This window comes from Leopardus geoffroyi, chromosome X (assembly GCF_018350155.1).
Source record: "Leopardus geoffroyi isolate Oge1 chromosome X, O.geoffroyi_Oge1_pat1.0, whole genome shotgun sequence".
Lineage (NCBI taxonomy): Eukaryota > Metazoa > Chordata > Mammalia > Carnivora > Felidae > Leopardus > Leopardus geoffroyi.
The window spans coordinates 43,703,163-43,717,233 of record NC_059343.1 but is presented as its reverse complement, the minus strand read 5'-3'; the positions used below and the strand labels follow the sequence as shown (position 1 = coordinate 43,717,233).

The 14,071-nt window shown below is 40.0% G+C and overlaps 1 protein-coding gene across 1 annotated transcript in view; it reads left to right on the top strand.

Moving 5' to 3' along the window:
* The window catches only part of DGKK (diacylglycerol kinase kappa), a 165,735-nt gene that overhangs the window by 132,931 nt on the left and 18,733 nt on the right, over positions 1 to 14,071 (top strand). Inside the window, exons 15-17 of the mRNA XM_045471786.1 lie at positions 10,876 to 11,095; positions 12,756 to 12,860; positions 13,529 to 13,625. Coding sequence (XP_045327742.1) covers positions 10,876 to 11,095; positions 12,756 to 12,860; positions 13,529 to 13,625 — 422 coding nt within the window. The remainder of the gene's footprint in view (positions 1 to 10,875; positions 11,096 to 12,755; positions 12,861 to 13,528; positions 13,626 to 14,071) is intronic.

Sequence of the window (14,071 nt, the reverse complement as noted above, 5' to 3'; positions counted from 1 at the left end):
TCTTTTGGGGAGAATTCTTCCATTTCATCATCTTGGCTAGTTTTCTGTCCCTTCTGCATTTTAAAGACTTGTTATGTGCCCTGTGAGCACTACTATATTAAAGAGACATCACACACTGTCCAGGGCCTGGCCCTGCAGGAGGTGTTTTTTTGGAGAGTGTTACTTGCTCTCTGTTTTTGTGACTTTGGTTACTTTATCTCCCTCCTCGTAGTGATGTTTTGGACCCTCCACCAGGTGTGCTTTGATTTGTTCATTGAAATAGACCTGGAAAGGAAAGCAAGCAAACAAACAAACAAAAAGCAAAGACACAAAACAAAAACACACAAACACACACAGAAACAAACCAAAAAAACCCCACAAACAACCAGAAACACCAGCTACAAGTAAACAACAGGGTGGAGGCATGCTGATGGAAGAGACCTTATCCCATACAAAGAGAGAAATGACAGGGATCGGGAAAAATAAAAAATAAACATTGACCAGATAGAGAAGCTGTATGGCTTAATCCAGAGAGAGAGAAAGGAAAATAAAGGAGGCGGGGAGAAAGAAAAGAAAAGAAAATTGACCAAAGAAACTCTACAGCTTAATCCAGAGAGAGTAAGGAAAGTAAAGAAGGAGGCAGGGAAAAAGAAAAGAAAATAAAATTGACCAGACAGAGAAACTATTCAGCTTAATACAGAGAGAGAGAAAATAAAATAAAGAAGGTGTAGAATATGTATCAAGAGAACAGATTAAATATTTCTGCTTAAAAAAAAACAACAACCAAAGTAACCAGACTAGAGGAGGGAGGAGATAAGAAGGAAAAAAAGAAGGAAGAATGTATCTATATAATAAGAATTGTCCAAGAGTTACATCAGACAATGCAATAGCGCTGGTCTGGAGGAGGGGATGTCTGGTTTGTCAGTGTCAATCCCACTCTAGTAGATATGCAGTTAACAGGCGAGGAGGAGCATGGTTTGGTGAAGCGGGTCCCGCCTCCACTGTGGGCCCTCTGTCCATTCTCTGAAGCCCCACTTATGGCCCATCAGGTTGTCTTGGAGGGTCCCTGGACACAACTGTTTCCTGCCTCCCAGATTCTTGGAGTTCAAAGTCCTTTGGATTCAACACTGCTTTGTTTGAGAGAGGAGGGAACTTTGGATCCCCCTACTTCTCCACCATGTTGGCCCCTCCTTCCATCTCCTCACTCCTGAAGGACTTCAGCTTTGACCCGCTCAGATCCTTTGGGGGTGGTCATGCTGAGCAATGGCCAGGTGCTGGCCCACCCCCAGGAACATGCACGAGACTGCATTGCTGCCGATGCCCAGAGACTGTGGTTGGGTGCCAGCCCTCCCCAGGAAAAGTTCACATGATCTTGTAGCAGCAGCACTTCAGGGATTATGAAAAATCATAACACACGTCTAGTGCCAGGCTTCACCCTTAACATTCTTGTTCCAACACCAGTAAATGTGGTTGTTCTCCAGGGTCCACTGGGACTTTTGCCTGGGGGGTGCCTGCACAGCCTCTACCAACCAAATGTCCCAGCAGGGGAACCGCTGCTCCCCATATGGACTGAGGACCCCTCGGACCTCACTCTCTGCTCCCAGGGATTCGCCCTTCCCACAAGAGCACCGCCAGGTACCAGGCTGTGGAATTTCAGACTCTGCGCTCCCCTGTTTGTAGAGTCCTAATGGAATTTAAACCCTCTCCTTTCTCCTTTCTCCCTTTTTTGTTCAGTACCTGCGGCTATTTCCACTTTTCCCCTTTCTCTCCAGCTTATTTTTGTGGGGGTTGGTTTTCCCGTACTCTCCCCCCATCTCTGTCCTCTCTCTGCAAGCAAAAACAGCTCCCTGCCCTCCACAGCTTCTCTCTCCCCTCGTTCACCTCTCTGCACTGTGTACCTGCCAAGTTCTGTGGTTCAGGTTGTGCAGATTGTTGTGTTAATCCTCAAATCAGTTTTCTTCATGTGTAGGATAGTTTAGTGTTGATTTGGCTGCATTTCAGGGACAAAAGATACAAAAAACTTACATGCTGTTCTGCCATTTTGGCCCCTCCTATACCACTTCTTTATCCATTCTTCAGTCGATGGACACTTGGGCTGCTTCCATATCTTGGCTATTGTAAATAATGCTACAATAAACATACGGTTACATGTATCTTTTTGAATTAGTGTTTTCATTTTCTTTGGGTAAATAGCCAGAATGGAATTACTGGATCTCATGGTAATTCTATTTTAATGTTTTGAGGCGTTTCAATACTGTTTCAGTTGTTGCTCCACCGGTTTGCATTCTCACCAACAGTGAACGATGGTTCCATTTTCTCCACGTCCTTGCCAACACTTTTTTCTTGTGTTTCTGATGTTTGCCATTCTGACAGTTGTGAAGTGATATCTCATTGATGTTTTGATTTCCATTTCCCTGATGCTTAGTGATGTTGAGCATCTTTTCATGTGTCTGTTGGCCATCTAGATGTCTTCTTTGGAGAAATGTCTGTCCATGCCTTCTGCCCATTTTTTAATTGGGTTATTTGTTTTGTGGGTGTTGAGTTTGATAAGTTCTTTATATATTTTGGATACTAACTTTTTATTGGATATGTCATTTGCAAATATTTTCTCCCATTCCATAGGTTGCCTTTTAGTTTTGTTGATTATTTCTTTCTCTGTGCAGAAGCTTTTTATTTTGATATAGTCAGAATATTTTTTTTTCCCTTGCCTAAGGGAACCTATCTAGAAAAAGTTGCTATGGTTGATGTCAGAGAAGTTACTGCCTGTGCTCTCTTCTAGGATTTTTATGGTTTCATGTCTCACATTTAGGTCTTTAGTCCATTTTGAGTTTTTTTTTGTGTGTGTGTGTATCGTGTAAGAAAGTGAGGTGATGTCTGAGTGTGGTTTTGATTTGTATTTCCCTGATGAGGAGCGACGTTGAGCATCTTTTCATGTGCCTGTTGGCCATCCGGATGTCTTCTTTAGAGAAGTGTCTATTCATGTTTTCTGCCCATTTCTTCACTGGGTTATTTGTTTTTTGGGTGTGGAGTTTGGTGAGCTCTTTATAGATTTCGGATACTAGCCCCTTGTCCGATATGTCATTTGCAAATATCTTTTCCCATTCCGTTGGTTGAGGAGGGCACCTTTTGGGATGAGCACTGGGTGTTGTATGGAAACCAATTTGACAATAAATTTCATATATTAAAAAAAAAAAAAGAAAGTGGTCCAGTTTCTTTCTTTTGCATGTTGCTGTCCAGTTTTCCTAACACTATTTGTTTAAGGAACTGTCTTTTTCCCAGTGGATATTCTTTCCTGCTTTGTCGAAGATTAATTGACCATATAATTATGGATTTATTTCTAGGTTTTCTATTCTGTTCTATTAATCTCTGTGCCTATTTTTTGTGCCAGTACCATACTGTTTTGATCACTACAGCTTTGTAATATAACTTGAAGTCTGGAATTTTGATGCCTCCAGCTTCACTTTTCTTTTTCAAGATTGCTTTGCCTATTCAGGGTCTTTTGTGGTTCCATATAAATTTTAGGATTGTTTCTTCTATTTTTGTGAAAAATGCTGGTGGTATTTTGATAGGGATTGTATTAAATGTGTAGATTGCTTTGGGTAGTATAGACATTTTAATAATATTTGTTCTTCCATACCATGAGCATGGAATGTCTTTCCATTTCTTTGTGTCATCTTCAGTTTCTTTCATCAGTGTTTTACAGTTTTCAGAGTACAGGTCTTTTACCTCCTTGGCTGGGTTTATTCCTAGGTATCTTAATGTTTTGGTTGCAATTGTAAGTGGGAATGTTTTCTTAATTTCTTTTTCTGCTACTTCATTATTGGTGCATAGAAATGCAACAAATTTCTATACATTGATTTGTATCGTGAGACTTTACTGAGTTCATTTACCAGTTCTAGCAATTTTTTGGTGGAGACTTTCTGGGTTTCTATGTACATGTAGTATCATGTCATCTGCAAAAAAAAGTGAAAGTTTGACTTCTTCCTTGCTCATTTGGATGCCTTTTATTTCTTTTTGTTGTTTGTTTGCTGTGGCTAGGACTTCCAGTACTGTGTTGAATAAAAGTGGTGAGATGGGACATCCGTGTCGTGTTCCCAATCATAGAGGAAAAGCTCTCAGTTTTTCTCCATAAGGATGATATTAGCTATGGATTTTTCACCAATGGCCTTTATTATGTTGAGTTATGTTTGTAAGTTTATTTCTGGGCTCTCTATTCTGTTCTATTGATCTATGTGTCTATTTTTGTGCCAGTACCTTACATCTTGAAGTACATCTTTGTAGTACATCTTGAAATCTGGGACTGTAATACCTCCTATTTTGTTCTTCTTTCTCAAGATTGCTTTGACTATTTGGGGTCTTTTGTGGTTCCATACAAATTTAAGGATTATTTGTTCTAGTTCTGTAAAAGCTGCTGTTAATAATATGATAGGTATTGCATTAAATGTGTATTGCTTTGGGTAGTATGGACATTTTAACAAAAATTTTTTTTCCCAGTCCATGAACATGGAATATCATTCCATTTGTTTGTGTCATCTTTAATTTCTTTCATCAGTGTTTTCTGGTATTCAGGGTACAGATCTTTCACCACCTTGGTTAAATTTATTCTGAGATATTTTATTATTTTTGGTGCAATTGTAAAAGGGATTGTTTTCTTAATTTCTCTTTATGCTACTTCATTATCAGTGTATAGGTTTCTGTATATAAATTCTGTATCCTGTGACTTTACTGAATTCATTTATCAGCTCCAGTAGTGTTTGTGTGTGTGTGTGTGTGTGTGTGTGTGTGTGTAGTCTTTAGGGTTTTCTATATACAGTATGATGTCATCTGCAAATAGTGAAAGTTTACTGCTTCCTTACCAATTTGGGTGCTTTTTATTTTTGTTATCTGATTGCTGTTGCTAGGATTTCCACTACAATGTTGAATAAAAGTGGTAACACTTGGCATCCTTGTCTTGTTCCTGATCTTAGGGGAAAAGCTCTCAGTTTTTCACCATTTGCTATGATGTTCACTGTGGGCTTTCATATGTGATCTTTATTATATTGAGGCATGTTCCCTCTAAACATACTTTATTGAGGATTTTTATCATAAATGGATGTTTTACTTTGTCAGATGCTTTTTCTACATCTGTAGAAATAATCACATGGTCTTTATCCTTTCTCTGGTTGATGTGATGTATCACACTGATAAATTTGCAAATACTGAACCACGTTGCATCCCAGGAATTAATCCCATTTGATCATGGTTAATGATTTTTTTAATGTATTGTTGGATTTGATTTGCTAGTGTTTTCTTGAGGATATTTGCATTTATGTTAATCAGAGATATTGGCCTATAGTTTTCTTTTTTTTTTTTTGTATTGTTTTTATCTGGTTTTGTTATCATGGTAATGCTGACCTGATATAATGAATTTGGAAGCTTTCCTTGCTCTTTTGTTTTTTTGGAATAGTTTCAGAAGAATGGGTTTTACCTCTTCTGTAAATATTTGGTAGAATTCACCTGTGAATCCAGATGGTTCTGGACTTTTGTTTATTCAGAGTTTTTTTGATTGCTGATTCAATTTCATTGCTGGTAATCAGTCTGTTCAAATTTTCTATTTCTTCCTAATTCAGTTAAGGGAAGTGACTTGTTGCTAAAAATTTATCCATTTCTTCTAGGTTGTCCAATTTGTTGGCATATAATTTTCATAATATTCTCTCATAATCTTTTACCATTCTGTGTTATCATTTTTTATTTCTCTTCTTTCATTTCTGATTTTGTTTATTTGAGTCCTCTTTTTTTTCTATTGTTTTGGGGTTTTGTTCTTTTCTTTTTCTATCTCCTTTAGGTGTAAGGTTAGGTTATTTGAAAATTTTCTTGCTTCTTGAGGTAGACCTATATTACTATTAATTTCCCTCTTAGAACAACTTTCCTGCATTGCAAAGATTTTGGACTTTGTGTGTTCATTTTCATTTTTCTGCATATATTTTTTGGTTTCCCTTTTATTTTTGGTTGACCTATTCATGTTTAGTAGCATGCTATTTAACCTCCATGTATTCGTTTTCTTTCCTGATTTTGTCTGGTGGTTGATTTCTAGTTTCATTGTATCAGAAAAGATGCATGATATGACTTCAATCTTTTTTAATTTGTTGAGACTATTTTATGGCCAAACATGTGATCTAACCAGAGAATATTCCATGTGCACTTGAAGAGAGTGTGTATTCCACAGTTTTAGGATAAAATATTCTCAATATATCTATTAGATCCATCTGGCCAACAGTATCATTTAAAGCCACAGTTTCCTTATTGATTTTCTGTTGGATGATTTACCCATTGATGTAAGTGAGGTGTTAAAATCCCCTGATATTATTGTATTACTATCAGTTACTTCCTGTATGGTTTTTAATAGCTGCTTTATGTATTTGGATGTATCCATGTTGGGTGCATAAATATTTATAATTATTATATCTTCCTGTTGGATTGGTCCCTTTATGATTATATAGTGTCTTTCTTTGGCACTTGTTAGGGTCTTTGTTTTAAAGTCTATTTTGTCTGATATAAGAATTGCTACCCTAGATTTCTTTTCACTTCTATTGGCATGATAAATGTTTTTTCTATCCCTTAACTTTCAGTCTGCATGTGTCTATAGGTCTGAAATGAGTCTTTTGTATGCAACATATAGATGGTCTTTTTTCTGTATAAATTTTTAAGTTTATTTGAGAGAGAGCATGAGTGTAGTAGGGGCAGAGAGAGAGGGGAGAGAAAGAATCCCAAGAAGGCTCTGCACTGTCAGCACAGAGCCCAATGCGGGATTCAAACTCATGAACCATGAGATCTTGACCTGAACCAAAAGCAGTAGTCGGATGCTTAACCAACTGAGCTACCCAGGCACCCCAGCGTATAGATGGGTGTTACTTTTTTAGCCATTATATCACCCTATGACTTTTGAGTCCATTTGCATTCAAGGTAATTATTGAAAAGTATGTACATATTACCATTTTGTTACTTGTTTCATGATTGTTTTTATAGTTCTTCTGTGTTCCTTACTTCTCTTGCTCTCTTCTCTCATGGCTTGCTGGCTTTCTTTAGTGACATACTTGAATTACTTTTTCTTTATTTTTTTGGATATCCACTACTAGTTTTATTTGTGGTTACCATTAGGTTTGGATATAACATCTTCTGCATATAGCAGTCTATATTAAGTTGATGGCCATTTAAGTTTGAACCCATTCTGAAAGCAGTAAATTTTTACCTCTCTCCAACTTCACGTTTTAGGTATATGGTGTCATTGTTTTATTTTGTGATTCCCTTAACTGATTTTATAGATATACTTAATTTTACTGCTTTTGTGCTTCCTACTTGTCTTACTTCTGCCTATGGTTTTTTTTTTTTTTTTCCACTCAAAGAATCTCCTTTAACATTTATTGTAAGGTTGGTTTAGTAGTGATGAATTCCTTTAACTTTTGTTTGGGAAGCGATCTTTCCTACTATTCTGAACTATAGCTTTGCTGGATCGAGTATTCTTGGCTACAAGTTTTTTTTCTTTCAGCACTTTGAATATATTATGCCACCCCTTCTGGCCTGCAAAGTTTCTGCTGAAAAATCAGCTGATAGCCATTTGTGGTTTTTCTTGTAAGTAGCTATCTCTTTTTCTCCTGCTGCTTTTAAAATTCTCTCTTTATCACTATTTTTTGCCATTTTAATTACCATGTGTCTTGGTATGGACCTCCTTGGGTTGATTTTGTCAGGGAATCTCTGTGCTTCCTGGATCTGGAAATTTTTTTCCTTAGATTAGGGAATATTTTCAGCTATTATTTCTTCAAATAAATATTCTGCAATCTTTTCTCTCTCTTCTCCCTCTAGGATACCCACAATGTGGATGGTGTTATGCTCGATGGTGTCACTGAGCTCCCTTAATCTATTCTCATTTTTTATTATTCTGTGTTCTTTCTCTTGTTCACCCTGCTTGATTTTCATTACTCTGTCCTCCAGGTCACTCATCTGTTCTTCGGCTTCTGTATATTTAATTTCAATTTTTGATTTTTTCATCTCTGATTGGTTCTTTTTTATGTGTTCTGTTTCTTTGTTGAGGGTCTCACTAAGGTCCTCCACTCTTTTCTCAAATTCAGTGACTATATTTATGGCCATTACTTTAAATTCTCTATCAAGCATATTAGTTATATTCATTTTGTTTAGCTCTCCTGCTGTGATTTTGCCCTGTTCTTTAACTTGGGACACATTCCTCTGTGTCATTTTTTTATAACTCTTTATACTTGTTTCTATGTGTTAGAAAAGTCAGCTATGCCTCCTGTTCTTGAAAGTAGTAGCCTTATTAAAAAAGAAAAAAAAAAAAAGAGGCCCTGCAATACAATGTCCTCTGCTTACCAGAACCTGGCACTTCAAGAGTGTCTCCTATGTGTTGTGTGTACCCTGGTCTTGTGGCTGAGCTGTTTTTGTCTTTAGTCGAGTCATCTGAAATGGTTCTCTTTGCCTGTTGTGGGTAGTGTTTCATCCTTGTGTGGTTAATGGGCCAGTTTGGAGCCACATTAGGCTTGAGGTGGGTCAGACCAGGCATTTGTCAGATCTGCCGAGACCAAACTGCAGGATGCTCTCCCTGTGTTGCCCCCTGAGAGGCTTTTGTTGGTAGGCAGGGCACTCTCCCTGTGTTGTACCCTGAGAAGCTTTCATTGGTGGTTGAGGCCTGCAGTCAGACCATATGTCTGCCCCCAGCCCACTGCTTGAGCTGCAGTAGAACTGATGTGTGTGGTTATCTTCCCCTCTCCCCAGAGCAGAAGTCACTTTGGAGTGGTGCTGGCCCCTGTCCTGGCTGCTTGCACAATGCCATGCTTGTGTCCTCACTTTGGATGGACTCCTGCCAAGGGCATGTTTGATGGGGTGGGTCCACAGAATTCAGGGAGTGGGGTGCCCAGTATTAGCAAGGTGTGTGCCGGTCTCTGTGGGAGGGGACGTGTAGCTCCTTTGGAGAACTGCTGAGGATGAGTTGAAGGGGGCAGGTCCACAGAAGTGCACAGGGGTGGGGTGTGCTATTAGCAAGCTAGGTAGAAAGTGTTCCTCTTGGTTCCCACAGGTGTCTGTGTTTCTAGGCTGGGAGCAGGGGAAGGAAATGGCACCTGCCAGCTCTTTTATTCTTGGAGAAGTCTCCTAAGGATCCCTGTCCTTCCAGCACATGTTCTGAGATTAGTAAATAAATCTCCTTCCCATATGCCCCCAAGTGTTTATCAAACTGCTGCTTCTATGCTGTATCTCAGTGGGGTTGTTTTGTTGTGTCTTTAAGGGTAGAAACTCAGTTTCCTCTCACCTTCCAGCTCTCCCATAACTGAGCCCACTGATTTTTAAAGTTCCTGATGTTGAGCCCCACTGATTATAGGAACTCACAAAGCCCCTCTGGTTTTCAAAGCCAAATGTTGTGGGGGTTTGTCTTCTCAGTGTGTGTCCCCTGTACCTGGGGTGCCTTGTGCGGTGTCTTCTCTCCCTTCTCTGTACCTTTGGTGTCCTTCCAACCTGCGTACAGTCTCACAGGTCATTTTGGTTCCCAACCATGTCTCTGCCCTTCCTCCAACTGTCAATGTGGCCTCTTCTCTGTGATTAGCTGTGGATAATCTGTTCTGCTGGTCTTTGGGTCATCTTCTGCATTATTTACACTGATGTGGCTGTTATGTAGGTGTATCCATGGGATGAGGTGATCTTAGGATCTTCCTACTCTGCCATCTCCCTGGAAGTCCCAGGGCCCCCTTTTTAATTACAAGCAAATGTGAAGGCACCTGAGTGGCTCAGTCAATTAAGTGTCCAGCTCTAGATTTCGGCTCAAGTCATGAGCTCACAGGTTTGTGAGTTCAAGCCCCGTATGGTGCTCTGAGTGTGGAGTCTGCTTGGGATACTCTCCCTCTCTCTCTCCTCTCCCTTGTGCTCTCTCTCTCTCTCAAAATAAATAAATAAACTTAAGAAAAGGAAATGTGCCTTTCACTGGGTATTGTAAAAGAAAGGGAACGAGAAGAGGCTGGTATGCCTCCATTATGGGAGAAGTCTGACCTCATCAAACTTCCATCTCACCAAATGAAGAGTGGCATTATGCATGCTAATACATGTACCATGTACCTAAGCATATGCCAAGCATCTGCTTACACATAAACACAAGTGTACACCAAGCATGTATGCACATGGTTGTGTACTAGAACATACATGAAAATATGTACAAATACATGCTAGAAATACACCCACATTAACCTCTATAATAACCTCTAAATAATAACCTCTGTATAACAGCCTCTCTATAATAACAACAGCACCAATAGTTAACTTATATAACACTTATACTATGCCAGGAAATGTTTAAGGATTTTTAATGCATTAATTTATTTAATCTTCACAACTGCCCTAGAATATAAAAGCACATAGAGGTTAAGTAACTTGCCTCAGGTCACAAACTATTAAGTGATGGAGCTGGAAATCAAGCCATAATCACTGAATGCAGTCCCCAAACATATGCATATACCAAGGCAGACACTAGGCACCCATGCAGAGGTACATCCACATCCATAGGAGCATGCCCATAGAAACGCCAATCCAGTAATTTTTCTCTTTCCTCAAGTTTGCCACATTACATATCATTTTACAGGCCAGTCTGACATGAGAAAAACTTGGCAATATACATTGATGCCTGTAGCTGCTCAAAAGCAAACGATATCTGTTTGATACCCTAGCACCCTTTGGCTATCTCATCACATCTACCAAGTACTTCTTTCCTCAAATTTTTATCTCCTCACATTCAACTTTCTATGCTCAGGGTTCCTGGCCAACTACTACCTCTCCCCACCTCTCACATACCACCCAGTTCCTTATTCTGTCCTTTCAAGCACTAACCTCTCATAACAATGTCCTGTCCCCTTCATCGTTACACAGAGCGACATAATGTATGACAAGCTCAGTGCCCTGATTGATATCCTGGCTGAGGAGGCAGCAGTTGAAAAAAGTGCTACAGTATGTGCAGACAGTGGAAAGGCAGATGGAAAGCCCTTCATCCCTCAAATAGACCACATAGCCAAGTGCAAGTTGGAGCTGGCCACAAAGGCCCAGAATCTCCAGAAATCCTTGAAGCTCATCATATTCCAAGTTGAACAAGGTAAGGGTCCCAGAGTTGTGGCAATTGAGGTAAAGGAAAGAGAAGGCTCCAGTGGATGGTTTACTGGTCTCCCTCACTCTGGGCACTCCGGGTCTGCTATTTGACTCCACTGCCAAAACTTGACTAGATTCTGTATTCATATAGTATTCAAAGTCAGTCTTCAGACTGATAATTTGAAAAACCTCAGTCCTAATAAGCTGTCTCTTTGGCTCCTCCTACCTCCCAGACACTCAATCCTTGCAACTCATTTATTTTTGGAACTAACACTCATCCTAAACAATTACAGCTCCCAAGAGGTCTGGCTCAAAGCTCTGTCAGCTTCCACCACCAGCCATGGAATTTTTTTCCACCTATTCCTGTTTCCTTCCAACCCACAAGCCTGTGACTATTTTAAAAAGAAAATAGTGTTCATCTCTGCATGTCTTATATAGTATTAATCAGGCACAAGGGCCCTGAGAGTGGTCCTGGGATCTCTGGCATTGACTGTCATTTCCCACAACTCATGACATCTGTAAGCTTCCAACTCAGTATGAAAACTCTTTAAACTCCTCCAACTTCTTAATTTAACATTTTGGCTCCCACTTCTACCCACAATGCTTCCTTGAAAAACATATCAGAAAATGGTATAAGACCATGTGTTCTTGAACTGGTGGAGTTGAGAAGTCCACGTAGCAATGAAGTCCCTTGGATGGCCTCTGACTTTTAGCCATGGCACTTTCTACTGCCTTGGTTCCTTTAGTTACAGCCTCAGCAAGTTTCCAAAAAAGAAGGAAAATCTCCATTATGCACTGGGAATGAAGTAAACAGCTTGTTTGCCTCTATTTCTGTAGTTAAGTTTCCAAGTGGGGATGTACCCATAATCTTATCACAACTAACTCTCAGTCTCCTCCATGAACATATAAGTCAGATTTAGAGGTGCAGCTTGTGGCCATGGGACAGAGAAAGGCACATCTAGTAGAATAAGGATTGAACCTATGAGGTTTGGCACAGGCTGAGCATCTGAGCCATACAACATATACGCTGGTGAAAGGAAGGAGGCTTCTCAAATATTCTTGGAATGGGTGAAACATTTGGATGAAAGAATGGCATGGTCCTAGAGGCTCAAGTCTGGAAAACAGTCCTGTGAGTAAATGTATTAACAAAGATGATAATGGAGGTAGAAGAGCAGAGGGTTTTCCACCTTTCTCCCTCTGCCCCTGGCTCTGAGCTTCTACTCACACCACATTTACTGAGTGACAGAAAAAGAGTAACCAGTAAAATAGAGAAAGCTCAAGTATGGATATGAAGAGACATGGGGGCAACACTGTAAGAAAGCTAAGACTACAAACAGCATTATGGAGGAGAGGAGATGGTCAGATGGGGGTCTCTACTGGCATTAACTAAACGAAAGAGATGCTTAAGAAAAGTTCAACAAATGTGACCAATCCTCCTTCCTTTATTTCTTCCTCCTTCCTTCCCTCCTTCTCTCCTTCTCTCCCTCCCTCGTTCTCTCCTTTTCTCTCTCCCTCCTTTCCTACCTTGCTCTCTCCCTCCTTTCCTACCTTGCTCTCTCCCTCCCTTCCTACCTTGCTCTCTCCCTCCCTCCCTCTCATCTTTCCTTCCTACCTTGCTTCCTCCCTCTCTCCTTCCTTCCTTTTTTCCTTCCACTTTTTCTCTGTAGTTCTTGATGAGCAAAGCCGTCAGACAATATCGGTTAAGAACTTTACTTCAACTTTCTTCCTGGAAGATGACTTAAAAGACATTAGCCAGATGAGCCCAAGACACCGTAAGGATCTTTCTCTCCTTCTCTTATTCTATCCTTTATCACTGTTTTCTAGTTCCCATGGAATTAAGATGTGTTTTCATGCATCTTTCTTTAGCCATAATCCTACTCTGTGGTAGATATCCCTCCCTATGTCCTAGAAACTTCACAGTATAAGATCCCAGGCCAGGGGCGCCTGGGTGGCGCAGTCGGTTAAGCGTCCGACTTCAGCCAGGTCACGATCTCGCGGTCCGTGAGTTCGAGCCCCGCGTCGGGCTCTGGGCTGATGGCTCAGAGCCTGGAGCCTGTTTCTGATTCTGTGTCTCCCTCTCTCTCTGCCCCTCCCCCGTTCATGCTCTGTCTCTCTCTGTCCCAAAAATAAATAAACGTTGAAAAAAAAAAAAAAAGATCCCAGGCCAATGTCCAGAAGTAATGACCTCATTAAGTACTTTGAAAAGGCTGGCCTGATGAAACCCAAGATTTGAAGCAAGCAACCCAACCTTACTGTTCTCTCAGAGGAAGTCCCTGTTCATCTAAGATGATCCCTCTTTGGAATGAGAACCTTGATTATAATCTAAGAGAAAGTCATTGAGTTTGACCATGGTTCCACAGAGAAAATAGGGTGAAATGCAAGTGGGGGGAAGGGCTTTCTTGTTTGTATCTGACACCAAGGTGACATCTTTTGTGTCTAGGTTCCCATCGTGGCACTTTGTCTTCTATATCTTCTCTCAAAAGTGAAGACCTAGACAACCTCAATTTGGAGCACTTATATTTCACACCTGAAACTATGTAAGTATTTAGCCCTACCACCATTTTATGACTTTTCCTTTCTCTGGTTAAGAGTAGCCTAAGGATATTGAGTCAAATCCTGACTCTACTTACTAGTTGTGTGACCTTACACAAGTAATTCAACCAATCTGAACCTCAATTTTCTCATGTATAAGATGAAGATAATTGTAGAACTAGCCACATAGGCTTCTTGTGTTTATTCAGTTTATATACACACAGTACTTGCATTGAACAGTGCTTAGCATCCACAGTTAAGTACTATATGTGTTAACATAATTATTGTTATTCTTATTGTAAATACTTGATAAACATTAGCTGTTGTTATTGCAAAGGACCTGTTTTTCCATTGTTGCCTTTAACAATAAATAATTGGAGAAACTAAAAAATAAGTGATCATTTAGGGGGCTAGATAGGAAATCTAAAAACATCTGTATCACTAGCCCTAC